The following is a 27,271-nucleotide window of genomic DNA, read 5'->3' on the forward strand; positions in this document are numbered from 1 at the left end:
ACATACAATAGGAGAGAGGAAGCGTAGTAGACAAGCAAGTTTCGGATTTGCACTTCCAATGGGGAAACGATGATCTTATGACTCAGGAAGTCTAGCTTCAGTGCAGTTTTGGTTCTATCCAGCAGAGGCCAGTGGTGAACTCCTCTGAAACGATAAGAGCTAAGACCACCACATTCGGGAGCCTCTTCTCCTAACTTAAAGCAAGGTCAGGGTTTGGTTGTGCCAGGATCATGGGATATGTCTGGAATTCAATTGTTTCTCATAAAATAGAACGGGCGGGGTCCGGCAGGAGGGAGTTATCACAGAGGGCAACAAGTACCCCAGCAGCAAGCCACTGGCCGGCAGCAGCCAACACCTCAGCCTGTCCTGGAAAGCAGCTGCTGGTCACAGTGTGCCCCCCCCCCCAGGGAGCACTGGTGGGCAGCCTGCACGGCCTCCCCAAACCCTTGGGCCAGGCAGCTCCCAGCTGTGGTCTCTCACAGCTGGTCGGGAAGGAATAAATTGGAATAAATTGCCTAGAGGTGTTGTGGAATCTCCATCACTGAAGATATTTAAGAGCAGGTTAGACAGACATCTGTCAGGGATGATCTAGACAGTGCTTAGTCCTGCTGTGAGGGCAGGAGACTGGACTCGATGACCTCTCAAGGTCTTAGACCTGCAATGAGGAGTAACGGTAGTTCAAATTAGGAGCTTTAATTCTAACTACCTAGCCCGTGCCGCGTGTAGCCGCGGGCAGGGAGTTCAAACTACCAGGCATTTAAAAATGGCGGCGCCCGGGAACATGCAAATAAAGCCCAGGGTACTTTAATCTCGGGCTTCATTTGCAAGTTCAAATGACTAAATTAGCCACCGTAGTTCGAACTAGGGTGGCTAGTGTAGACATACCCCCATTGTCCTGGCACAACCAAATCCTGTCCTTGCTTTAAGTTACACTCAGAGGAAGCTGCCTACCAAATTTTGTAGTTATGACTCTACCATTTAGGAAGAGTTCTTGATCAGACAGACACACTCACTCACAGAGGCTACGTCTAGACTGCTGCTTTTTTTCGGAAAAAGGTTCGCAAATTGCGCTGCGCAATCTGCGTTCCTTTTTCCGATTTTTTTTTTTTTGGAAGAGGAATACAGGGCTTCTGAAAGAGCACGTCTGCTCTCCCACAAAAAATGTTGGAAAAGCAGACGAGTTCTCTGGACACAGCGGAGTTTTTCCAGGATATCTCCAGCATCCCAGAAAAACTCCATAGTCTAGACATAGATAGATAGACAGACAAACAAACTCACTCAAATATATAGTTGATAATAGTTTGCATTTCGATAGCACCTTTCATCCAAGAACTTCAAAGCCCTTTAAAAACCTTCATTAAGCTACAGAAAGTCTGTGCATGATAGGTGTTATCTTTAGTTTGCTGATGGAAGAAAGGCAGGGCAGAGAAGCTAGAGTTGCACAACAAGACTTTGGCAGAGACTGGAGTAGAATCCAGGAATCCTGAACTTCCTCAGTGGAGCTCTAACCAATAGGCCAGACATCCTCTCCCAAGGGAAAATATTTCAGCCGACTGTGACAATAGCAAATGGTTTTTAAGACTTTAGAACACTAGAAACAGATTCAACGCAACATGGGAAAAACCATTCCCAGTTGAACACCACACACTCTCCATGGGTGAACCCCAGCTTTGCATTAATGTGCACTATTGTAACCAACTGAGACTGCGTACATACAGACATCATAACCAGGCGAACACTGCACGTTTGTTTCGGTCACAGTGGCACTGAGAGGCCATAGCTGAAGCGACAGCTACACCGAATTAGGTGTTGCACAGCCGTCGCACAAGACACATCCCGGCCCCAAAGCGCTCCCCGTCCAAATAGACAAGAGCAACACACCGTGGAAGGGGAAACAGAGACACAATAAAGTGGAGCTCTCCTGACCGCATTTCAGCTAAAAGGGAGCAACCAGCTCCCTTGTGTACAGCTGAGCAGCCGTGGCTGCAGACAGCCAGAACAGGAAAGCATGATCATATACACTAAGCCAGCATATCAAACAACGACTTCCTGACCGTCTGAGCAGGGGCCCTTTGCCCAGAATAAGATGGGGTGGCCACGTCCCTAACCCAAAGACCCGCCCTCATCTCCCCCAATGCCTCTCCCTCAGCTTCTCTATCTTACCTTGTCCAGCTTCGCTTCTATCTCCACCACATCTGTTTCCACTTCATCTATGGTCGCCCTGTAATCAGAACAGCAAAAAGGGGGAATCAGCTGGTTGCCTAAACACAGGTGATGGGCAGAAAAGCCAAACTGTCCTGGAAAGGCAAATATCAGGAGGGCTCCAAAAGACAGAGGAGAGAGGTGAAAATTCACACACACACCAATTGGGGTTTCCTGTACAGAAGTTGCCATAAAAGCCGAGAATTCCATTTCCAGGATCCTACATTATCTGGGGTGGATTTTGCTCTTAGGCCAATGAAAAGCTATTGGAAGGAGGGGAGGACATTAATGACAATCTCCTGTCAGTGTCACTGGCTAGTTACTGGGCTGTATTGACCGAGGGCAACATACAGCAAAACCACCACCCACTGGGTCTTATTCTGATTTCATTTACACTCACGTAAATAGGGAGTAACTGTTAAGTTACAGCATGAACAAGAGGAGAATCAGACCCTAAAGGGAAAATGTACAACTGAGCTAAATGGGGGCACCTCCCACTGTCAGCCAGCATTAGCTGTGCCTGCTCATCGCCCTGGTGAAACTGGATCCTGGGTCATAACGATACCTCAAAACCACCCACACATTGGCTTGCCTCTTCTAAAGCCCAGCAAACCTTGAGCCCAAGATGGGCCTTTCTTGGTCCCGTTACTATCTCCCTCACACATGCCTCTGAGCCCTACACTAGGACTTTATTTAGAAATAACCCCCCTCAGGTCGAATTTATAAGCAGAGCGTCCACACGACCCAGCCCGTTAGTTAATAATGGGCCGCTTAATTCGAAATCCATACTCTTGCTTTTCATCAGCAGTAATGCTAATTCCAAAATAGATATTTTGAAATAGCGGGAGTGTAGACGCTCCGGTATCACTATTTCAAAATAAGTCATCCCCAGAGTCATTCGAACGAATTACTCCCCAGGGCTTCCTGGGGTTCTAAGTCCGAGGTAGCGAGTCCACATTAACGGAGCCTGCCTGGGACTAATTTTGAGGCTTCCCTGCAGTGTGGACACACAAGTTCGATTTTGTTAAATCGGGAGTTAAGTCAACTTTGCTAATTTCAAAAAATAGACACGGCCTGAGCGTTACCCTTAGCAGCCTGGCCGTCTGAGGGAGAGATCCATTCAGTGCTTATAGGATCTGTTTTCTCTCCATTCGTTGGGTGCTGGTGACAGGATGAAGCCATTCAGATTTGGGCCTCCCCCACTACGGGAAACATGCAAATGACGTTGGCAAAAGGCTTTGGGATAAATCCACTTTTCTCTCAGGCAAGACTCTGCCTGCACGTGAGGTAACGCAGAAGCCTTCCCTAGGAGACCAGCTTGCTGGGATCACATGTCCACAGCTGGGCAGCTGTTCCCTTCAGCAAGCACCTGGAAATGTGGTCCACCTCACAGCAATCTGGAGCCCCACACAGATGCAACCCAGAGTCCACTGCTTTTTAGAAGTCCAGCCTTGGGCACGTGTCCAGGTAAAAGGTTTGGGCGGAAGGATGTGCTGGCCCAGCACCAATTCATGGGGTTTTATTACAGCCCAGGATGTGATGCACACAATTCCAAAAGGAAACAGGAGAAAATCCATGGGGTATTAGTCGATCAGACAACACAATCTATTCTCTAAAGGCTCTTGTTTTAAGTGGATGAACAGGTGCCTAAGGACAGGCTGCTAAAACATGAAGGACAAATAAAAAATGATTGATAGGGCAGAGTCACAGAATTTGGACCCAGATCCAAACTTCCACTGCATTGGGGAGGAGAGTTTGGCTCTGATCATATAATCATAGAAATATCAGGCTGGAGGGGACCTTGGGAGCAGTGTTTCCTATAAGCTGATCCAGCCACCCAGGAGAAATTCAAATGCTGCTCCTCTGATTAGTAGAGCGCCCACAGCTGGCAGCATGTGAGTCTACTGGTGGTGCACATCCACACATGCTTAGTGTACATCACAACATTTATTCTGCACACAAAAGGAAAAAATTAGAGGGAACGTTGCTTGACAGGCCATGTGATGTTGTGATTCAGCCCATCTCTCTCTCTTGCAGAAGTCATGCAAGTAGCAGGGAAAACTCAACACTTCTCCACATTCAACAGTCTTCCAAGGGAAATAAACAAACAGCACCTCCTATAGGGGAACACAGTTCCCATCCAACACTGCTACAAGGTGGCCGACATCCTGTGGCCCAAATGGAGACCGGAGACTCCCTCCCCACAAAGGAAATAAATCAAATAGAAGTCCAGGCACTGATCTCGAGCAGGTCAGCTCTGTCCTGAACCTTTAAGGTGATCACAGATCCCAGTTTTAGGAGCAAGCACCTCTCCCAACAATGCCCAGAAACCTTCCTTGGGGTGCTGTGAGAAGCCAGATGATTCAGAAGACTTACAGTGCACGTTCAGTGACAACACCAACCATGTGATGCAGCACATGGCTGTGTGAATTCTCCTCCTTGCACGCTATGCCTGTCCCTATTACAGTCCTGCCACCATGGGCGGACGAGAGTTTTGCGGGGCCCACGGCAGCACAATTTCGTGGGGGCCCCCTTTGGAGAGAAAATAGAAAAAAGGCGTCAAATGCGCAAATCGAAAGTTATTTTTCATATTAAATGTGAATTGGGTAAATTTGATAGAAATTTAATTTAGTTGGATATTTTTTATTTTAATTATATTGTAATTCATTCTTAAACACAATTCTGCATTAATAATTAAAAATTTTCATTTATATTTAAGTCTACTATAGCTGTCTAGCTCTTTTGGCAGCACATTCTTCAATTATGTCAGTAAAGTCCATTTCTTTACACAGGTCGTTTTCAATCGATATAATCGAAAGACCTACAAAACGCTCCTGGCTCACAGTCGATTCTCTTTGGCTGCCCATGACTGGTATTTGCCAGGCAGCGTTGGGTGTTCTGCAGCCAGGCAGCATTGGGACTTGTGGGGGCCAGGTGGAGTGTGGGTGTTGAGACTTGGAGGAGAGCGGGGGGCGTGTGGGTGTTGGGGCTTGGGGGTAGACAGCATTGGGTGTTGAGGAGAGGCAGCATGTGGCTGTTGGGACTTGGGGGTCCAGGCAGCATTAGGTGTTGGCATTTGCGGGGAGACAGGCAGTGTGTGGGTGCTGGGATTTGGGGGGCAGGCAGCGTGTGGGTGTTGGGACTTGGGGGGGGACAGGGAGTGTGTGGGTGCTGGGAATTGCAGAGGCAGGCAGCGTGTGGGTGTTGGGACTTGGGGGTAGGCAGCATTGGGTGTTGGGGAGAGGCAGCATGTGGGTATTGGGACTTGGGGGGCAGGCAGCGTGTGGGTACTCGGGTTGGGGGGCAGGCAGGGTGTGGCTACGTGGAGGATGGCGCACAGATGGGCCATAGGGAGGACCAGCGGGCAGGGGTGTCTGACTCATCAGACAGGCCAAAATGACCATTTCAGCCTCTCAAACAGCTCCTGGCTGGGCAGGGGCAGCTGGCAACTCCCCCTGCTCCCAGGGACGTGTGGGGGGACGGGCGCTGTCTGTGGAGCTGGATCGCGCTGCGCCCACGAGTGGGAGGAGGTGGGGACTGGCGAGAGGAGACGGGGTCTCCCCGGCGGGCGGGTCGCTCTGCCCCTGGGCGCGACGGGAAAGGGGTCTGGGCTCCCCCCGGGGGAGAGACCGCGCCACCCCCAGCCTCTCTCTGGGCAGAGCAGGAGGGTGGAGCAGCAGGATACCTGGGGGCCATGGGCAGGCGTCGCCCTTTGCCTCCATGGTAACGAGCTGCCGCCATGCGCATGCCACGGGCTAACGGAGACACTCGTGGACCCGCAGCGAAGGGCAGCGGCGGAGGGAGCTCCAGGAGGTAAGGGCAGCAGCGGCAGATACACGGCAGGGCGAGGCCTATTGAAGCGCGGGGCCCGGGGCAGCCGCCCCACTCGCCCAGTTGCTTTGAAGGAGAATTAATACCCAGTGTATGTGAGGACAATAAGGTCTTTGGGGCAAGGACGGTTCTTTTTTTAATGACATACAGCACCAAACACAATGGGCCTGATCCACAACTCTGGTCTCTGGGTGCTACTGACCGCTACAGAAATACGCAAATAATCACGATGGTGTTCTTGCTGAATGCTGGGAGGGGCGAGGGAAGGTCCTCTCTGCCATCCTGGGCCTTCAGGTTCTGAGGCTGTTTTGTTGTTTCCTAAGGGTCATGGCAAGCGGTGGGACTGTTTCCTTAGGGGGGAGCAGAAACAAACTGGTCTACGTCATGTAATCTCCTAGCAGTCAATGCAGCAGTGTGTTTAGAAGGGTGTGTGAAAGGGTTCTCATTGCCTGAGGGTGCTCTGCACACGGAGAGTTCACAGTCATAGGACACACTGCCGCATGACCTGTTGTGACTGAACATTAAGTGCATGTTGTCAGACATCAGCATCACCTGGTTCCTCGCGTGCAGAGAGTTCAGGTTCGGCTGGGCTCACGCCAGAGCCGGATGGCGGGGGGGAATTTTTCTGAGCAAGACCTTCTATCTCACCCCCTCTCTTGCTTCCTCTCATGTTTTACACTTCTGGGAGGGGTTAACGAGACCCACCTGACCTGGGTGCCTGTGGACTCAGCAGAATCGCTCTGCATCTCCAGGCTGCAGCCAAGAACCCAAGATCCCGTCGTAATCTTATAAGGGGCGGAACCATTCCCTGCACTATCCAGAGAGTTTGAGATGTGGAAGGCCTGGATCGGAATGCTGAGAAGTGCTCTGCTCCGGCTTCAAGGACCAACATCTAAGCAGGAAAGTCTGAGATGAAAGGTTTCTCTTCACCGCTAGAAGAGGGGCACCAAGGGTAGCACCAACACACACACACACACACACACACACACACACACACACACACACACACACACACACACGAGTCTGCTCTAGGAAGACCCCAACAAGGACTGGGAGTCCATTCTCCAGGCACAGTGAGCGCTCAAGGGGGAGGGCTAGCAGTGCTAGGGCATTTGTGCATGTGGTTATTAGTTGTATAAGGTGACCCCTTAGAGACCCCAGATGAAATAGAATCCCACGTCTGTCAAGCCTTGTACAGTCTTTTCGTAAGAGGCAGTCCCTGCCTTGAAGAGTTTACAATCCAAGCAAGGAAAAAGCACGAGAGGGGAAATAGAGAGTGCAAGTGACTTGCCCAAGGTCATCCAGTAGATCAGTGGCAGAGGTGGAATCAGAACGTGCCTATTCATTGATCAGCACTATCTCCTTACAGAGCTGCTCAGAATGGGGCTGAGACCATCAGCATGTGTCATGTAGGCTGCTATCGGATCTGCCTGCAGTAATGAATTTTTCAGTCTCCTCCAACCAGGGTTGGATTTGAACTAGCATATCAGAGGATCCTGTTATGTTCTGTGTTACCCCAGCTCCAGTCAATGCAAAATAGAGCTGCTAAGATCATTTGCCTTGTCTGTCTTCTGTCCACATCCCCTCCCTCCAGTCAGTCCCCCATTGCTATCGTATCCAACTTCTCTGGCCTTGTATTGGTCTGACGTCCATGCCTAGAGACCTTCTCTCCCCAGCATTTGAACCCTTCTAACGTAGAGGCCAAGCTGGAATATTTTGGATTACATGACTTGAGAATTTATGACAGAGCTAGGGGAAGAACCCAGGAGTCCTGGGGTGCAACTCTCAGGGGTTCTCAAAGTGTGGTCTGTGGACTGACTGTCTTGCAGGTGGGCTGCAGGATTGGGGCTTGCTTACTCTCCCCCCCCCGCCCACAGAGGGGAGCCTGAGCTGGTGTTCTAGCCCTGCCCCCTCACTGTTTGGAGTGCCAGTGTCAGCTTCCCACTGCAGGAGGAGGGGGACAAGCTTTTTGGTCCAGATCCAGCTTGTGGGGGGAGGAAGCAGCTCTGTGCACTGCTGCTCCCCCTCTCCCAGCTGGGGGAATGGCAGCACAGGAAAATGTTCCCCTGGAGGCTTTCCCTGCCGCTCCCATTGGCTGGAACTCTGGCCAATGGGAGCAGCAGGGGGCGGGGCCTGGGAGCAGCAAGGTCCCAAACCCTGCACTGCCATCTCTTACCCTCTCCCGCGGAGACCTCCTCACCCTCAGCCCGCTCCTGCTCCCTCTCTCCCCCTACCCTCAGCCCCCTCCTGCATAGAATCATAGAGCTGGAAGTGACCTCAGGAGGTCATCAACCTCTCTCCTGCCCAGATCTCACATTCCCACCCCATCCTGCACCCATTTTGTCATCATGGGTGGTTGGCTGCTGGTCTGCAAAAAGGTTTGTGTTGAGCAGGGTGGGCTGCAGGCCAAAAATGTAGAGACTCGCTGGTGTAAATTGAGCACAGCCCTAGGCTGTGTCTACACTGGGCCACTTATTCCGGAAAATCAGCCGCTTTTCCGGAATAAGCTGTGAGCTGTCTACACTGGCCCTTGAATTTCCGGAAAAGCGACGATGCTCTACTGTACAAAATCAGCCGCTATTCCGGAAAAACTATTCTGCTCCCGCTCGGGCATAAGTCCTTATTCCGGAACACTGTTCCGGAAAAGGGCCAGTGTAGACAGCCGAGAAGTCTTTTCCGGAAAAGTGCGTCTACATTGGCCACAGACACTTTTCCGGAAAAAAGGCTTTTCCGGAAAAGCAGCCTGCCAATGTAGACGCTCCTTTTCCGGAAAAACTGAAAATGGAATAGTATTCCGTTTTAAGCATTTCCGGAAATTCATGCCAGTGTAGACACAGCCCTACTGTCTTTAGAAAAAGTTCAGGATGGATTCAATGAAGTTACACATCCAACTTCTATTTGGGTTCCTAACTCCCACTGAAAATCGACAGCTTAAGAAAATCTACAACTGTGTAAATTAACGCAGCTCCAGAAAACTTCACTGCTTCTTCCTTCATAACATTTCTAAGACAAAGCCATCACTCTCTGTGCTTGCTTTCAAGTTCTCCTCAAGACCCTCATCTTCTCACTTCTTGTTTATAGGAACTCTCTGGGCCCACTCTACGCTAGCGGATAATACAGCCTTTGATTTCTAACCGCCTGTTTTGAACGATAGAAAACCATCCCACCCTTAAATTAAGTCCAGTCCCTCGCTCCACGGAGGTCTGCTGATTTACACCAGCTCAAGAGCTGGCCTTTATTTGCTGAGGTTTAACAGCTACAGGGCAGATTGTTTATCTTTTACATATTTGTTTCTGAACCAGATGCTTTAATTGGTTACACACAGCCCTTCCCAATCTGCTATAAATGTGGTTTCCATAAAGAGATCTTTCCCATAGCTGTTAAGCCTCAAAGAGTATGTGTATTGTTTTAAGAATTAAGGAGTCTAGTTACCTAGTTTCTAATAACTGTCTTGTTAAATCTAAATTAGCTGCATATTTGGAAACTGTGATGTACTGCTTTGAGTTTATTATACCCCCTCCCCACCAAGCCACACGATGTTACTCATGAGCAAGAGAAAGCTTCATATGTTATCAGCATCCTCTCTTTTCATGCAAAACTGTTTCTGTCTTGTGGTTTGACTGTATCCTTCCTGGCCATTTTGGCCATGATGGGCCATATTCTGGTTTAGATCAGGGCTACTCGACACGCGGCCCATTTGTTTGCGGCCCGCGGTGCGGTTTGGGTTTATAAGGGCTCAACACGTGGCCTGCAGGTGGGATCCTTTGAACATGGCCTCCACTGGGAACACACTCCACAGCTGCGAGGCATAGGGCTGCCAGGTGTCCAGTTTTCGCCCGGACAGTTTGATATTCAGGTCCCCCGTCCAGTAAAAAAAACAAACAGAAAATACCAGATATTTGAAATGTCCGGTATTTCCTGTTTCCCTCGGACGGAACCCCGGCAGGGACATTTTCCCCTGCTGCGTCTGGGGTGGGAGTGAGGAGTGCAGGGCCATTTAAAGGTGCAGCGACGGTTTTGTTTTTTTGGTTTTTTTTTTTTTTGCTCAACAACTTTGGTCTCCCAGGGTTTTTTTTTGTTCAACCAAGTTTGCCATGTTCGGGATTTTGTTGAAAGCATCTGGCAAGCTCACCCAGGCGGGGTGAACATTGAAAGACACAAGCGGATGGGCTGACTGGAACAGCGGGTACAGAGTGTCGGCATTTCTAGCACCCAGGGAGGAGGTGCTGGGAGCACCGGGGCATTGTGGGATGTGCTGGCTACTTAGCCTTGTGGTCCGAGCCTGAGAGGTGCTAACTGGCTTACGCTAGCCACATTTGGGTCTGCGGCTTAAGGCTTAATCTTTGTATTCATGCCCATCAGTGTGAACAAAGATATTTGCATATATTTGCATATATATTCAACCACACTTAATTTGTGGCCCTCGGGATGTGGTGTGAGTATCATTGTGGCCTCTGGGGCTTCCAAAGTTGAGTAGCCCTGGTTTAGATTAAACCAGTCTAAATCCTTTGCGGTCAAAGGCATTGTATCTTCTTGCATCCGTATTGTACTGGGCCCAAGATCTGCTTTCTCTCCTTTGTCTGGGTTCTGTAGCAAGGCACCTATCATTTCTACATGTGCCAGGTATGCTCTGACTCCTTGCAACCGTGAGACGTACTGAAGTCCCACTGATGCGCTGTGCAGAAAGTTTCTCACTGCTTACTTAGAGAAACTGACACACCCCCGAAAACAAATCTACTTCCTGATATAAGCCAAAGTTTCAACGCAGAGGAAGTGTCGTGAATTGCTCATCACCGTTTTGTGCTCCAGAAGATGACCTGGGATCTGTTTTTTTCAAACAACATTGGATAGAGAAAATGTAAGTGCCCTTTGCAGCTGGGATAAATCATCTGGGTCTTGCTGGCTCCCACACCACAGGGGGAAACATGTACTGATACAGACAAAAGAAGTGATTCTACCGGCTGGGCACTTCAGATGCTCCTGTACCTAGCCCAGACTTCTTTCCTTCCCTAGCTTCAGAGTCCCTTCTTGCACCCCGGATAGCTGGATTGACCTCCTCCTGCCATCAGCGATGAACCCAAAGCCAAGGATCCCAAAGTAGAGGGAGAGATGGCAGGTTCATAAGCATTATTTGGATCAAGATCTGGGTTTCCCAGCTGGCCTCTATCCCTACAATAGACCCAACCAAAATCTTGGATCTGAACTCCCTACACTTTTGTGGGGGAGGTGGGAGGGGAGATTTGAAATCTGGATCCAGAATTTACCAGCACAGTCCTATGTCTAATCAGACTTGACCAGCCTTTCAGGTAACTGGTGAACCTCAAAAAAGTGTCCGTCAGATATAAAGTCTAAGACTTGGTTGCGTCTCCAAACATTATTTGGCTCCAGATAACCTTTAGGTACAGATTTTCTCCTTTGACCTGTGATGTGCCTTAACTTCCCTTTCTGCAAAAAAGGGCTACTGAGTCTTATTACCCTGAGTGAAGGGCTCTCAGATCTAGGGCTAGGAAGCACTGTATAGCTACATCTACACTGCAATACCATTTCGGGATACCTGAGTACCCCAAAATAGCTATCTTCACAGCATGCCCATTATTTTGGGCTCACTATTCCGACGTCTCTGTAAACCTCATTTTACGTGGAGTAAGGGATGTTTCAGAATAGCGCTTTATTTTGAAGTTTGGCACTGTGTAAACAGCGCCAAACGATGAAATAAGCTATTTCGAAATAGCATCGAAATAAGATACGCAATTTGCATATCTCACTTTGAGTTATGGTGTGGTATAGACGCACCCTATAAGAGCTAAGTAAGTCCTACTATAAATGTATATAAGATAATATATGGTGCAGAGAGAAACACTGGTGATATGATCTAGATACATTTATCAAACCTGCCCATACAAACCTCTAAGGGTGGAGATTCCACCACCTCCCTTAGGAATCCATCCCAGTGCTTCACCACCCTCCTTGTGAAATTGTTTTTTCTAATATCCAACTGAGACCTCCCCCACTGCAACTTGACTTAGTTCTGCAGATGGAGCACCTTGAAAGCCATTCGCCCCCAATCGAAGCAAGGGAATTGGCTGCCTTGGGTTTTCAGACAAGTGCCATCTTCTCTGATGCCAGCAAAGGGCCCAAGAATAGCAATGCTATTTCTTTTTAAAAATGTTATTCTTTAAGAGTAAGATCTCAGCACAATACTATCATATTTCCCACAAACACAGCTCTGCTCTGCTGCAGCTCCCCAGGCTGGGTTGGAAGAGGAAAGTGAGCAGTGTTCAAGTGGCTAACAAAGCTCTGTATCCTGCCCACAGTTGCATTTTAACTAAACTTGTCAATTACACGTTGGTGCCTCATTGGAATTCTGACCACATCCGCACTGACCCTAGGCTTCCAGCAAAGTCACAGCGGGGGTGTTATTGATAGATCTTGGCATGGTTCTGCTAGCACAATAGAAACCCTTCAGTTACGTCCACACTGCACGATTATTTTGGAATAAGCAACTCCAGAAAAAATATTCGGAAATAGCTTATTTTGAAATAGTGTGTCCATACTACAGGAAAGCCTGGAAATTAGTCCGTGGCAGGATCCCTTAATGTGGATGTGCTACCTCAATGTAGAGCCCCAGGATGCACTGGGGAGTAATTACTGTGAATGGCCTGGGGGAGGAGCTATTTCGAAATAGCAGCAATGGAGCGTCCACACTACGACTATTCCGAAATAGCTATTTTGGTAGAGGTGTTATTCCTCATGGAATGAGGTTTACAAACACTGAAATAAGCCTCCCGTTATTTCAAAATGATTTTGAAATAATGGGTTAGTTGTGTGGACGCTCACATCGTCTGTTATTCCGAAATAATGCTGCTATGTAGACGGACCCTTCCTGCGTGCCCCGGCCAGCCAGCTAACAATGCTGCTAAGGTGAGCTGCATTTTAAAGGAAGAATTGGCTGGAGGGATGGCTCATAGTCAAGAGGGAATTTAATGCTGCTGGAGAACAAGGGTCTCTGCTTAGCCACACAACAGAGAATTCATAGTGGACAGTAATGATACCAGTTTCCCCACACACCTCCAATCCTCACCTCAGCCAATGGGATGTCCGCAGTCCATTAACATCGCCTAGTCACCATTCCTGGTCAGAGACTGACCCCTGTATGCTTATTACATCTGCTTCTTTCACCGTCCACACACTTCTCCACACGCACAAACACTTCCTGTATGAAAGCCTGGGGAAATGAATTAAGAGAGTCCCAAAGGCTAGGAAAGGGTGAGTACGGCATTTCCCTCAGCTTCACTTTCTGCCTTATGGCCTGCTCATTAACCCAAATCAAATACTGTTCCGTCCATCCGCATAGTTGCTAGGGCTTGCCATGGGACCAATGCATCATCATGGCAATTTCAGTCTCCTTAGCCATGGCAACATCAATCAGACTTGGGGTAAGCATTGGCCTGTCCCTTTCCAAAGCTTGTTCTCCCAACAGCTACCTCAGGCAGGTCCCCAGCAACAGCTCTAATATCAGGATGGGAATCAAGAATCCCCCATAGCCCCGTGATGACTGGGCTGAACACAAAGTCCTAGCGACCAGCGTTCCCTGTAAGCTGTGCACGTATGTGGCCACGCAGGAGAGATTCAAATGCCACTCAGCTGATTATCAGAGCACCCACAACAAGGTTTTCCTTTCTGCTGGTGGTGCACATTCACACATGCTTTGGTGCGCATACAATTTATTCCACACACAGATGGACAAAATCTGCACATGGATGGAAAAGATTAGAAGGAACACTGCTGCTGACTCACAATCCCTGTTCAGATTCTCCACTCCCCATGGAGGTCAGACCATAATTGATCCATCACCCAGCCCTTTCAAACAGCTTCCCAAAAAAGAGCCTTATTTCCTCCTTTTACAATGCGGTGCGCCAAGCTCTTTATTCCCACAGAAATGCCAGCCTGCCTGTCTGAGCTGGCGGCAAAGCCTGGGCAAGAAACAGAAATAATTAAAGGGCTTCTCTCGGGCAGATTTCTCAGCTATTTTTATTCTTCAGACTTGGAAGTCACATGTCTTCATGCATCATCCCCTTATTGCCCATCCGGATTCAATTTTTCCACTTGGTTTCCTCTCGCCTGTGAGACAGGGATAGAATAACCATCTGAAAGAGGGGCTTATTTCTGCAGCAACAAAACAAGAGCAGCTGTTAAACGACAGATCAACTTGAAGATCCAGGGAGAAGGCAGCTTCAATGCCAAACTAGCAGCGGGAACCCAAGCAGGTGAGGCAGGGAGCCCCTCTAATTCGCTCCCCATCTTTGTCCCTCCTGAAAAAGGTTTTGATATATTTGGACCAGGCATGGGAGGAAATTTTGGGTCCAGTCTTTGGGAAGTAGGAATAAAGGCAAATGTATCCAAAGGAGGAAAGTTCTGCATGAGACTTGGGCTTGGTACTCAGTGGGGGTACTTGGTCCAAAGCGATGTTGGTACTTTATTTGAGGAGGTGATGCAAAGAGGCTAGGGTAGGCTCTTGGTATCCAGACCTGAATGCGGAACAGGCAGGATGAACAGTTATCAATTTTTCTTTAAAAAAGGGTGTATGGCCTAGTGAGTAGTGGATCCCGAGACCAGGATGTGCCAGGTAACAGCACGGTAAGGTGGTTCACAAACAGCCCTCATGGATACGCCTGGAAGGCCTCAGTCCTTGATGATCCATCTGCCTCTTGACCTGCAGCACCTCCTGCTATTCCAGGCCTGGTCCCCCTGTAGCTCTGCCATTGCACATCAGTGCTGAGCCGTACGCCTCCGCCTCTCAGTGAGGTGAATGAGCGTGTTCCTTGGGATGCTGCTGGGAGGTCTCTTGGGGATCGAGGGGGGAAGGTCCAGGCACCTCGGTCATGTGAGTAGCGATGGGAGCAGTCCCCAAGTTCCCCTTACAGAATGATCTTGTCATGGAGCCTGCTGCTCAGATGGGTGCACCAGGGAGTCAAATCCAGGTGACGCCTCTGTTCCCAGCTGGTGTAGCTCCCCACTGTGCTCCCCTGGGGGCCCGCACGTGACAGGCGCATGAGCACCAGATTCAGTCATTCATTGCAAACAGGCTGGTCATGAGTTCGGAGGAGGGGGGTGTCTAACCTCCTTTCTGACAGGGAACTGGTTGCTTGGGAGAGCAGGGACCGCCCCAACGTGCTGCTGTCTGATGGGGGGATGCGTGGCTTTTCCCTGTTCAAGGTAAGCTTTTCAGAGGTCTGTTCCCAAGAACACAGGAGTTGGGTTGAGCCCATGGCTGGGCCCACTGGGATTGATGAAACATCGGGGCCTGATCCAGCCTTGATGGGGTCAATGGAAAGATTCCAACTGACCCGAAAGAGATTTGGATTGGGCCCTTCTTTGTCAGCTGAGAGGAACATTTTGTTTCATGGGATTAGATTAGCTCTGGGCTAAGACGCTACCAGGCAGGCAACTAATAATGGGTCCAACCCAGCCCTCTGCCCCCCCAGGCATTGGAGATGTTTGGTTCTGGGGTGGTTCTTCTGGCCTGAGTAACCGCTGAACTAGCCACATATTGGCTGAACTAGTCACACATTGGCATGTGCAGGCCAGTCGGATCCTGCCCAGCAGAATTTGCAGGGTGGCCTCCTGTCCCATCAGTGGATTGAGGAACCCAGCTAGGGCTGCTCTCCAGGATTTAAACACACACTAGAAACTAGGAACCTCCAAGCTGCCCTTCAGCTTTCTCCCCCTGGCATAGCTTCATCAGCCTCCCAGTTCTCAAGGGGAAACAATAGGTGGTGACTGACTGTTTTTGATCCCCTCCTCAAGAGTAATAAAGGCCACGGGGCAAATTCTCTGCTGACTTCATCCTCTATGTCAATAGAATGGGGAGAGCAAGGGGCAGACAGAATTGCAAGGTGGGGGGACAGCTCCATGCCCCTGGCAGGGCCGGGGCCTTAGGTGGAAGGGGTGGAGTCTCAGGCTAAAGGGGCAGGGCTAGGAACAACCAGCTCTCAGTGCCACCCAGACCACGCTATGCCCCTTCCTCCAGCCAGGCCTTAGTGCCCCCTAGACCACACCACCCAGGGCTGTGATGGTGATTTAAAAGGCCTGGGACTCTGACTGCTACCACAGTAGCAGCAGTAGGTGGCTGAGAGCCCCTTTTGAATTGCCAGTCCCTGGGGCTGTTTCCCCTTTTGCCTCCCCTCCCCCCCCCCCCCCCCCCCACCACCACATCGACAGCCCTGGACGGGAGTGGGACATTCCGGTGCATTCTACACTGAGATTCCGACCTCGATGATAGAAACGTGCTGCAATCACTGTACTCCACTGAGAATGGCGTCACGGCCGTGTGGCTGAGATCAGAATCGGGCCCTTAGCACTTAGGAAGCAAGATAATAGGCAGCATATGCCGTTCCTATGAGCCACGGCACACCTCAGTGCTTGCTGCACCGATGGAGGGCGCCATACGCCTGAGCACCACCCGGTCACCTCAGACATCGATGGCAGCAGTTGTGTGTCAGAAAGAATGTGAAACATCCCGGGTGCTCACATTGTCAGAGCAACCCAACTAGAAAGACAAGTGACTGAGCGAGAGGAGATTAATTGTTTCCCTGGCACCCCAAAAACCTGGTCCCAATTATCCAGTGGCCAAGGGCTGTTCAGTCGCTTTCTGGAAAGGTGCCCTGCTTACTCCCTCATGCCACACTCCACCTAAAGATTTTCCAGGCCTCAAGCTATTTCCACCATGAGAGAAGAGAAAACAGACCAGGACCTAAACATTCAGTGGCAGTACAAACTACAGCCCTCCCAAATGGAGAGACGAGATGCTGTTTCATTGAGGGAAACCAGACCCCAACTCTGAGGGTGTCTGCAATCTGCATTTTGCTTCAGGCTGAGCCTAGGGGAAGCCATGGAGAAGTGTACCCTGCCTCTGAGGAAGCTGTGGTCCTCACAAGCATTTTTATATCCCAGGCAAAAGGGGGATAATATTAAACCATGTTGATTAGGGGTCTCAAACTCCCAGCCTGTGGGCTAGCCCTGGTCAGAGCAATTGCTTAATTCGGCCCAGGATTCCTGGTGGGCCAAGAGACATGTTCGTTACGGGCTCCCAAGTCCCATAGGCTGGGAGTTTGAGACCCCTGGTGTAGATGAAGTGAATGGGATTTTCACATGGAAGGACTAGGGGCGCACAGGCAAAGCAGGTGGGGGATGGAGACAGGATTTGGGCTGCAGAGTGCCTCAGGGCTAAGATGCATTGGTAAAGTTGTGCGATGCTACATCTGGCGTGTGCTGTGCCTTCTAGAACTATCCCTGAAATCCAGTGGGGTTGGGAGCTTTGTCCTCCAGCCCTGAGTGCATCTGACCTGAATGTACCAGTAAGAACAGAAGAAAGGCTACAGGGAATTACAGAGCCACTCCATGCCATGGCATGGATGGGAATGCACCAGTAGGGTAACCCTGTGAGTAATGAAAAGTCAGCGGCAAGTACAGGAGCTATGGTAGCCAGTGTCGCCCGGGCTGCATTTCAAGCACCATCTTGGGGCAGGTGACTGAATGGGATCCCAGCCTACGCCAAGCATTGCTCACTCTCTCACTCACTCCGCACCCCTTGTACTCTGGCCATTGACTGACAAGGCAGCAACTTCAGAAATGCCACCCGCGGTTCTCTATACTAGCATTCCGACTCCAGTATAATTACCGAGCATCAGAAATAAATACCACAGCTTGTAATCCTGCAACACCTCAAGGACGGGCTGGCATTACTTGACTTGGCTGCTACCCTTGGATTGCTGGGGTTTCGAGCCTTCTGTTGTGTTCACAGCAATTATATTTCAGGTTCTGAGGCAAATGAGAACAATAACGACTTGTCTTTAATTAAAAGAATGAATTCCAGAGGAAAGGCCACGGGATGATCTGTGCTGAAGAGCTCCAGCGTAGAACTGGCTTTGCGGATTCCACCCACACAAACTCTCTACCAAGAAGACCAACACAAGGTGGGTGAAACATCCCCTAATAAAATCCAAAAGGCACCTTCAAACCAAATTATCCATTTTTTATATGAACAGTCACCTTGGCTATAACGTACAAAATTCTGCGGTTCTGCAGGCCTTTGTGACCAAACCATTTAAAACCATGATATGTCGGGAGCATGAAAAGAGGCAAAACAAAATGGAAAACAAAATATGGGCCCAAAGCATCGGCACAGTCTTAACAGTAAATTCCAAAAGTGACTTCACCCAAGCACACATTCATGGGCGGATTAGTAAACCCAGACGTGAGTCACCATCGTGTAGCACCTCGTGCAAACTCCATAAACCCTTTTGTGGACCCTTCGTGCATCGTAGATCCCTTTCTAACTAGCATTGGAAAGGCAAATTTCTTTTTCCACCATGTCCAAATGGCTCTGAAATCACTGAGAGCAGCAGAGTTTGGTCCCTTCCCATGGCAAGAGGTCCATAAAGCAGATACTAGTGCATCTTCTGCTGCAAGTGTCATTAGGTCAGAGTCTCCAGAACCAATCCCTCTCAGCCATTCTTGGCGGAGGGGAGGAAAACAAAGCCACCGGCTGACTCGTATTCTGTTGGTGCGGAAAGCAGAGCTTCTCTTTGGAAATATAATTGAATGGACTTAGCTCTGTATCCATGTTCCTTATCTTCAGATGGTGGTATTAAGCTATTTCAAAGAACATGGAGCTAATCCTACCTCACTTGTGTCTTGTGTTAGATTGGAAACTCCTCCAGGCAAATACTGTGTTTTTCCACATGTCCAGCACACTGGGAGCTAGGATTGGATTGAAACATTGGGCAACGTAAATAGAAGATGATAATGGGACTGGATCGTGGTGATGTGAAATAACATCCACGTTATTAGACGGCCTCATGACTGGACCTTGTTTAGTGAGATGTAGCGATTAGCATGATTCACAATTTGACTGCAATTTGTCTGCATGTGCAGGCTGACATGACAGGTGTAAAAGTGTAGGGAGATACATGTTGGCCAGGATCATTACAGTGGCAATCATCAGCAATCATCTCTGAGCCTTAGCTTCCCCCATTGCTAAAATGATAGATATTCCCTTCACAGGAGTTGTTAGTGTGAGACTTAATTAATAAGTTAATTAACTCTTTGATTCATGTTTGTTACATTCTTAGAGATCCTTGAGTCACAGGCACTACAGGAAAGCAAGTTTACATGGTATAATCAGTATTAAATTAATAAGCCTTAGCATTAAGAATTAAAATAATATTAAACAGCTTAGGCATGAAGAGATCAACATACATTTCCTAGAGTGGCATTTAGCACCTTTTTTGTTCACGGGGGAATAATGATTGTTGTTTGGCTTGACGTTCCCCTGTTAATTGGGAGCCCTTGATGCAAATACTCCACACATTTCAAGAAGCGAAGAATGGAGGAAATCCGACATTGAGCGGTACATAATAAGAAGCAAAACAACTTTTAAAAATGCTTAGTTACCTCTGGGAGCTACAAGAGCAAGGGGTTGCAAATGGCATAAAATATTACCCAAAATTATGTTGCTTTAATAACAATAATTTTAATCCGTGGCTGCCAACGCATTTCACAAACAATGCTCGTATCCCAGGGGACGTCTATTTGATCATTATTCCTTATTTTACAAATGAAGAAACCAAGGTGTAGAAAGACCAAAGGCCTGATTTTTCACACTAGCTAGATGCACAAGGGCATGAAAACAATGCAACTACCCCAGCCAATGGCTAATTAAGGCCCATTTCCATGCAAAACTTCTTTATCGGTGACCACTATCTTAAGAGTTATTCACATTTGGCATGTCTACGCTAGAAAACTATTTTGAAACAACTAAACTCAATTTAATAACTCCCGAAATAACAGAATCGTACTAGCGTGTCCTCGCTACAGGAAAGCCTTGAAATCAGTCCGAGGCAGGCTCGTTAATGTGGAGGCTCTACCTTGACTTAGAGCTCCAGGAAGCACTGAGGAGTAATTAATTCAAATGACTCTGGGGAGCAGTTATTTTGAAATAGCGGCACCGGAGCATCCATATGAATGCTATTTCGAAATAACGATTTTGAAATTAGCATTATTCCTCAAGGAAAGCAGGAGTGCAGATTTCAAACTAAGCGGCCCGTTATTTTGAAACAACAGGCGTGGTAGTATGGACACTCTGCTTATTAATTCAACCTAAGGATGGGTTATTTCAAAAAAGCCCTCGTGCAGACCTGGCATTCACAATACAGATGGGCTTCTCCATTTGTTAATCTGCTCCCTAAGACTCATGTTTCGAAAAGCGGTCGCTAATTTCAGGTACTTCTCTTTTGAGTGGCCAACTTTGCATACTCAGGGACGGCTCCTCATAGATGCCAGTAGGAGGCACTTTCCTCCCGGGGATGTAGGCGCCTACCTTGCACAGAGGAGCTGTATCTTAGAGCCAAATCCAGCTCCCTTGAAACTCAACATAACTTCCACTGACTTCAGTCGGAGTGAGAGCAATTCCCCGAGGGCCTGATTTTTCACTGGTGCCAATCCTGGTTCCAGTGCACAGCAGTTCATGCCTCCTTACTCCCACTTCTGTGTGCTAGCCCCTGTACCGTGTAGCTGGGATGTTCTTCACCATCACTGCACGGCTGGGTGTAAAATCCCCCCAACTTGCCCTAATGACAGCTGGTTTCCTTGGAGACTCTGAATGGAACCCCTCCTGCAGGCCAGCTGATCCCAGTTGCTTGTTGGCTGGCCTGGCCTCAGATAGACATGTTGAGACAGGGGTGGGCAAGATGCAGCTCGGAGGCCGGATCCAGCCCGCCTAGCACTTGGATCTGGCCCCCGGACTGCATCTGGCTGCTTTCTATTTCTATCCTGCTGCCCCAATTTTCCAGGTGGTAGCTCAGGCAGCAGGATCCTATTTAAATGGCTCACAGGTCCCAGTGCTACCCTGGCAGGGGCCGGAGCTGCGAGGCAGTTAAATAGCTTGGGAGGCTGGCAGGGTAGCACCGGGACCCACACACAGTAGTTGCGGAGCTGGGAGCTCTGAGCCCTTTTCTGTGTTTTTACTTTAAAGCCTCCAGCCGCAGACAGTTCTGGGGGAAGATTAGTCCCTAGCCCCGCCTCTTCCATCCCAGGCCCCGCCCCTTGTGGGGGGCTGGAGCCGGCCCGGGACCACGTTGCAAAATTCATGAAGTGCCCCCTGCCCTGCAAAAATTATTGCCCACCCCTGTGTTGGGATCTCAAGTACCTCAGTTCTCCCCAAACCGCACATGAAATAAGTCCAGGCTCCCAAGGACCTAGCGTCTGGAGCTGTGATGTTGCGCCTCATGCTGTACATGCTCTGCATGCTGAGCGGCAAAGGAACTTTTTCCTGGAAAAGCCACTTCTTTCTGCGGCACATCGGCCACAGCCGGGTGTCTGTGTGCAGCCCAAATTCTCTAACACCCGGCAAAAGAAGAAGCAGGGTGAGCAGGAGAATTAGCCATCGCCATGACAATAGGCACAAGAACATTTTTTGTGGTCAGGAAAAGAGATGGACTGATGCATCGAATGTGGCTGGAAGCAATCCAGTAGCTGCTCTGGCAAAGGTTATTAGAGCCGCCATGAGAGTCACATCTCTGCATAGTGTGGCTTAACTTCCCTTTCTGAGCATGATGGTGATTCCAAAGACACCCGATCTATGCATATGTAAAGCCTTCCTGCTCACACCACAGCTCAGAGGCTCTCTGCCAAGCCACAGGGAACTGGGGGAGAAAAGGCCCCTTTTCATTTAATTCTAGGGCTTCCCCCTTTAGCTTAGTACCTTGGATCAATCAGGATGGAGACTTGTCTAGAGCACAGGGCTGGGAGCCAGCACTCCTGGATTGTTATCCTGACTCTGTCACAGACTTACTCCATGTTCCCTCCAATCTTTTCCATCCATATGCGGAATAATTTTATGTGCACCAAGCAGGTGTGAATGTGCACCAGCCTTAGAGACAAAAGCTTAGCTGTGGGCGTTCTGCTGATCAGCTTGGCAACATTTGAATCTCTCCTGAGTGGTTGCCTTGCGCACAGCATACAGGGAACACTGAACCTGCTGTGCGACCTTGGAAAAGTCACATGCCACACATCTGCATCTCCTGATCATTTGAAAAAGTGGGAAACAAATCCTTGCCGGCCAGCCGTAGTGCTGGGAGGAGGGATGAAGTGATGTTTGTCCAGCACAGGGGTTCTCCAACTTCATTGCACCACGACCCCTTTTTGACAACAAAAACGATTACACAACCCCAAGAGAGGGGCCCGAAGCCTGAGCCCAGCTGCCCCAAGGAGCAGGGAGGAAGCTCTAGCCCTGTCATCCCAGGAGGGGCACCACCACCCAGCGCTGAAATCCTTCAGTTTTGGATTTCATCCTAGGCAACAGGGCTCAAGCTTTGTCCCTGGCCCAGGCCTCAACAAGTCTGAGTCAGGTCTGGTAAACATAAGAACGGCCTTACGGGGTCAGACCAAAGGTCCATCTAACCCAGTGTCCTGTTTGCCGACAGTGGCCAATTACCAGATTCCCCAAAGGGAGGGAACACAACAGGTAATCCTCATGTGATCCCTTCCTTGTCATCCATTTCCAGACAAACAGAGGCTAGGGACACCATTCCTACCCATTCTGGCTAACAGCCATTGATGGACTTAACCTCCATGAATCTATCTAGCTCTTTTTTGAACCCTGTTAAAGTCCTAGTCTTCACAACATCCTCTGGCAAGGAGTTCCACAGGTTGACTGTGTGCTGAGTGAAGAAAAACTTCCTTTTGTTTGTTTAAACCTGCTGCCTATTAATTGTATTTGGTGACCCCTAGTTCTTATATTGTGGGAATAAGTAAATAACTTTTCCTTATTCACTTTTTCCACACCAGTCATGATTTTATAGACCTCTGTCATATCCGCACTTAGGGTACGTCTAGACTACATGCCTCTGGCGACAGAGGCATGTAGATTAGGCTACCCGACAGAGTAAAATGAAGCGGCGATTTAAATAATCGCCGCTTCATTTAAATTTACATGGCTGCCGCGTTGAGCCGACAAACAGCTGATCAGCTGTTTGTCGGCTCAGCGCGATAGTCTGGACGCTCCCCTGCCGACATCAAAGGGAGTTGTCGACAACCCAGGTATGCCTCCTGGGATGAGGCATACCTGGGTTGTCGACAGCTCCCTTTGATGTCGGCAGGGGAGCGTCCAGACTATCGCGCTGAGCCGACAAACAGCTGATCAGCTGTTTGTCGGCTCAACGCGGCAGCCATGTAAATTTAAATGAAGCGGCGATTATTTAAATCGCCGCTTCATTTTACTCTGTCGGGTAGCCTAATCTACATGCCTCTGTCGCCAGAGGCATGTAGTCTAGACGTACCCTTAGTCTCCTCTTTTCTAAGATGAAAATCCAAGTCTTTTTAATCTCTCTTCATATGGGATCCGTTCCAAACACCTAATCCTTTCTGTTGCCAAAATGACCCCATTAATATAGGGTTGTGATCTACTCTGGGGTCCCGACCCACAGTTTGAGAACTGATGGTCTGGTGCTCGAGAGGCAGGAGCTTAGGTGGGCAAGGCTTGACGAGGGGGTTATTTACAAAATCTGACTGGGGTTCATTGGAAAGAGACGGGCAGATGGAGTTAGCTCCTCTCCTCCCTCGCTCAAACTAGTTGAAGGAGTTTGGCACAGACATGGCTGCTCCTCCCTCAGTTCCCTCTCCCTGAAACACCAGCCGCCTGCTCACTCGTGGCTGCTGCGCTCCCATCCCAAAGAGCAGAGACTTAATTTGTGTTAAAAACCCCACCCACGTTCTTTGACGCACATGTTCTTCAAGGGGGGAGGCATTGCAATGCCCCTGCATACTGCTAGGGGGCGCTGTGCTGCTAGCCGTGCCTTCTTTTAGAGGACATTTGAAACCAAGGCACTGAGCTTCCAGGGTCATGAGAAATCCGGGGGCACTTTCTGCAAAAGACAAGGGTGCTGAGCTCACTGGCTGGGGGCAGCAACCCCCATCGCCACCCCATTCAGTAATTCCCCTTCACTAGCTGCTACCATGAAACGCCAGCATTCAAACAGATTTTTAATGCAGGAGCCTGAGAAAAATGGACAATGGAGGTTGGGCAAAGCTTTGGTGGAGCAATTGCTGACCTCACTAATAGCTGGTTAATATAAAAAATATATAATGCCCTCCCCCCCACACACACACTGATATTGACTGCCCCTCCCCCTCTTTTTTAAAAAACATTATTTTGCATCTCTCTCCCTTTCACTGTGAGCAGACACCGCCATGGCAACAGCTCCATGGTGACCGTCTCCATGGCAAACGGATCCAGTAATGGCTCTGGCTTCCAGTTCAAAGCTAGGACTTGATTGGTGTGGATTTTCGCATTTCCTAGTGGAAAAGGCCTGGGCCCAGTGGCAGGATGCTCCGCAGGCCAGAGGAGAAAATGAGCAGAAGATGGCTCTCAGAGGTGGAAGGGCTCACGGGATCATGAAATTACAGCCAGCATCATAAAGTGCCATCTAAACAGCTTGCTCTCAGGAGCCAGGAAGGCCTAGGTTAGATTGTTTCTTGAAGCCACAGCTGCAGTGAGTTTGTGGTTCTTATGCAGGGGGTGAGAGGGGACCCGTTTCAGCATCTGTCTGTCTATCCATGCTCTGTTATGATCATCAGAATCCCAGGCGCAGAGCTGTCCAAGATCTTAACCGCTTCCCTAGGACTGAGTCTTCCAGGCAATGCACCACGCCACCCCAGTATCACCCTGACAATCACACGCCTGCTCCGTTGTGGGTTAGTGACAAATGGGTTCATGATGTAACCGAGAGGCAGGGTTTCCCCTTTCCAGGTCTCCCAGGAAGCTGCCGAGGGGGTTTCCTCTATGAGCTGCTGTTAGTAATAATACTTTATACTCACGCTTTCACCTTTGGCCAGAGGAACTGAAAGCCCTTTGCAAACATGAATGATTCTACACACTGCTGGGCAGGAGCTCTGTTTTACAGGGGGGAAACTGAGGCACAGAGCAGGGAAGGGACTCATCCTACGCCCACCACAGGGCCATGAGTAGAACCCAAGAGTCCTGAGTCCCTTCCCCCCAGCTCTAACTACTAGACATCACATCCACTCCCATCTGGGAATCTATCCCAGATCGGTAGGGGAACCCAGGGCAGGAGAAATTGACTGCAGGAACCCACCCTAATAGCAGGCCACCCTAGGGGCCTAATATGTGACATCTATTCAGACCAGGATGATCTCATCTCTGAATCCATCACCCCCCATGCAGACCAGGAGCCAGACCAAGACGCCAAGCACTCACACTCCCTAATTACACACAGCAGAGATGGGAAGCCTGGAGGCAAAGAGTGTTAATTTGGGATGAAGGTGCACCTGAGGCTTCTGCCACTCTCTGGCTGAGGGGCAGGGGCAGAAAAGTCTGTTGCCATCTGCGTCTCGTTTTCCTCCTTCCTATTAGCTCTCCTCGCTGAACAGCCTGTGCCTGGGCCAGCCACAGCCCCATTGAACAGCTGATGGTTTTTAAGTGCTGTTGCATAATAGCCATTTATAATCAAGGCAAGGGCTCTCCCCCCAGCCTCTCTGCACCTCCAGCCATGCCTCTGTATAGACACAGCTTTTTAGAATGACTGAGGAACAATGCACAAAGCACAGCCTGGACACATGGAAGCTCTCCACGTTCCAGAGGCAAAGGGGAAGCAATTCATTATTATTATTAATAATTTGTTGCATGGATTTAATGTGGCTGAAAGGAGCCAGCTAGACTGCCCTGGCGTCTGGCGCCCTCAGCTGAGTCGCTGCACAGGAACAGCATAGCCTGCATCCATGCAAATTCTGCCCTGCTGGCTCCTCGCCTCTCAATAAGGGAGCCAACTTGAGTGATGTAAATATGTTTCCATGGCCCTTGAGGTCTGCTTCTCCTCTCACGTCGATTTGCCTTAACCTCTGAGGATCGGACAAGAAGCAATGGGCTTAAATTGCAGCAAGGGAGGTTTAGATTTGACATTAGGAAAAACTTTCTAACTGTCAGGGTGGTTAAACACTAGAATAAATTGCCTAAGGAGGTTGTGGAATCTCCATCACTGGAGATATTTAAGAGTAGGTTAGACAGACACCTGTCAGGGATGATCTAGACCCGTGTTTCTCAATCAGTGGTACGAGTACCCCTAAAGGTACTTGCGAGAAGTCTGGGGGGTAAATCAACACAACTGAAATTTGGAGAAAACTGAATTTGTGTGTTAAGTTTTACAGCGCTTTATTATTTTTGTATTTTTTTACACTCAAAAATTTCATCCATCGCCTGGCTATGATTAAGTTGTTTAAACAAATGTGTTGCAATGGTAGAAAAAAATTTAGTGTGTCTGAAAACTGTAGATACTGTGGTACTTAAAAAAAATAGAGGTTGTACTTTATAAAAAAAAAGTTGAGAAACACTGATTTAGATGGTGCTTGGTCCTGCCATGACTGGATTTGATGACCTCTCGAGGTCCCTTCCAGTTCTGTGAGCCTAGAAACCAGGTCAAATTCCAATGCAATCAATGGTGTTAGACCAGAATAAAACTAGCTTGGGTGAGAAAAGAATCAGACCCTTGGCCTCTGTAATCACATTGCAAAGAAGGCCATCTAGTACCAGCTGGAGCAGTGGGTTTCAACCGGTGGTCTGCGTACCACTGAGGGTGTGTAAGGGGTCTGACAAAGGTAACTCTGAACATAAAGTTTCAGGTCCCAGAAAAGGCATTTCTGATCAATCAAAATATGTGACCCCCCACTTACAGGCCAAACCCAGAAGTGTGGCCATTCCTATAGAAGCCCACCATTTAGTGCCCTTTCTCACACTGTGATAAATGCCGTGCTGAACACATGCAACATTTGTAGCTGAATTCTGTAGCTGAATTCTTTCCAGTCAATTTTCCATCTAGGGGCATGTCTACACTGCAACACTGTTTCAAAATAACTTAGTCCGCATCTACAGAGCAAGCAATTATTTCAAAATAGTGTCAAAATACTGTCAAGCTGGAAGACTTCTTACTCTGACTCCTATAACCCTCATTGTACGAGGAGTAAGGGAAGTCAGAGAAAGAGTGCTCTATTTTTAAATAAGCTATTTCAAAATAAGATACACAATTGATGTAACTCAAGATCCGTAGCTTATTTTTAATTAAGCCCTACAGTGTAGACACACCCTAAGACTTCTGTGGGAGGGATCTGTGGACCACAGGTGGAATTTCCAAAGGGGTCTGTGCCACCATTTGAAATTTTTTTAGGG

The 27,271-nt window shown here is 48.9% G+C and overlaps 1 protein-coding gene across 1 annotated transcript in view; it reads right to left on the reverse strand.

The window, feature by feature from the left end:
- Positions 1-27,271, reverse strand: part of ACAP3 (ArfGAP with coiled-coil, ankyrin repeat and PH domains 3) — a 212,763-nt gene that overhangs the window by 116,099 nt on the left and 69,393 nt on the right. Inside the window, exon 2 of the mRNA XM_075906591.1 lies at positions 2,164-2,221. Within this exon, the coding sequence (XP_075762706.1) occupies positions 2,164-2,221 (58 nt within the window). The remainder of the gene's footprint in view (positions 1-2,163; positions 2,222-27,271) is intronic.

The sequence above is a fragment of the Pelodiscus sinensis genome, chromosome 23 (assembly GCF_049634645.1).
Source record: "Pelodiscus sinensis isolate JC-2024 chromosome 23, ASM4963464v1, whole genome shotgun sequence".
NCBI classification, from domain to species: Eukaryota; Metazoa; Chordata; order Testudines; family Trionychidae; genus Pelodiscus; species Pelodiscus sinensis.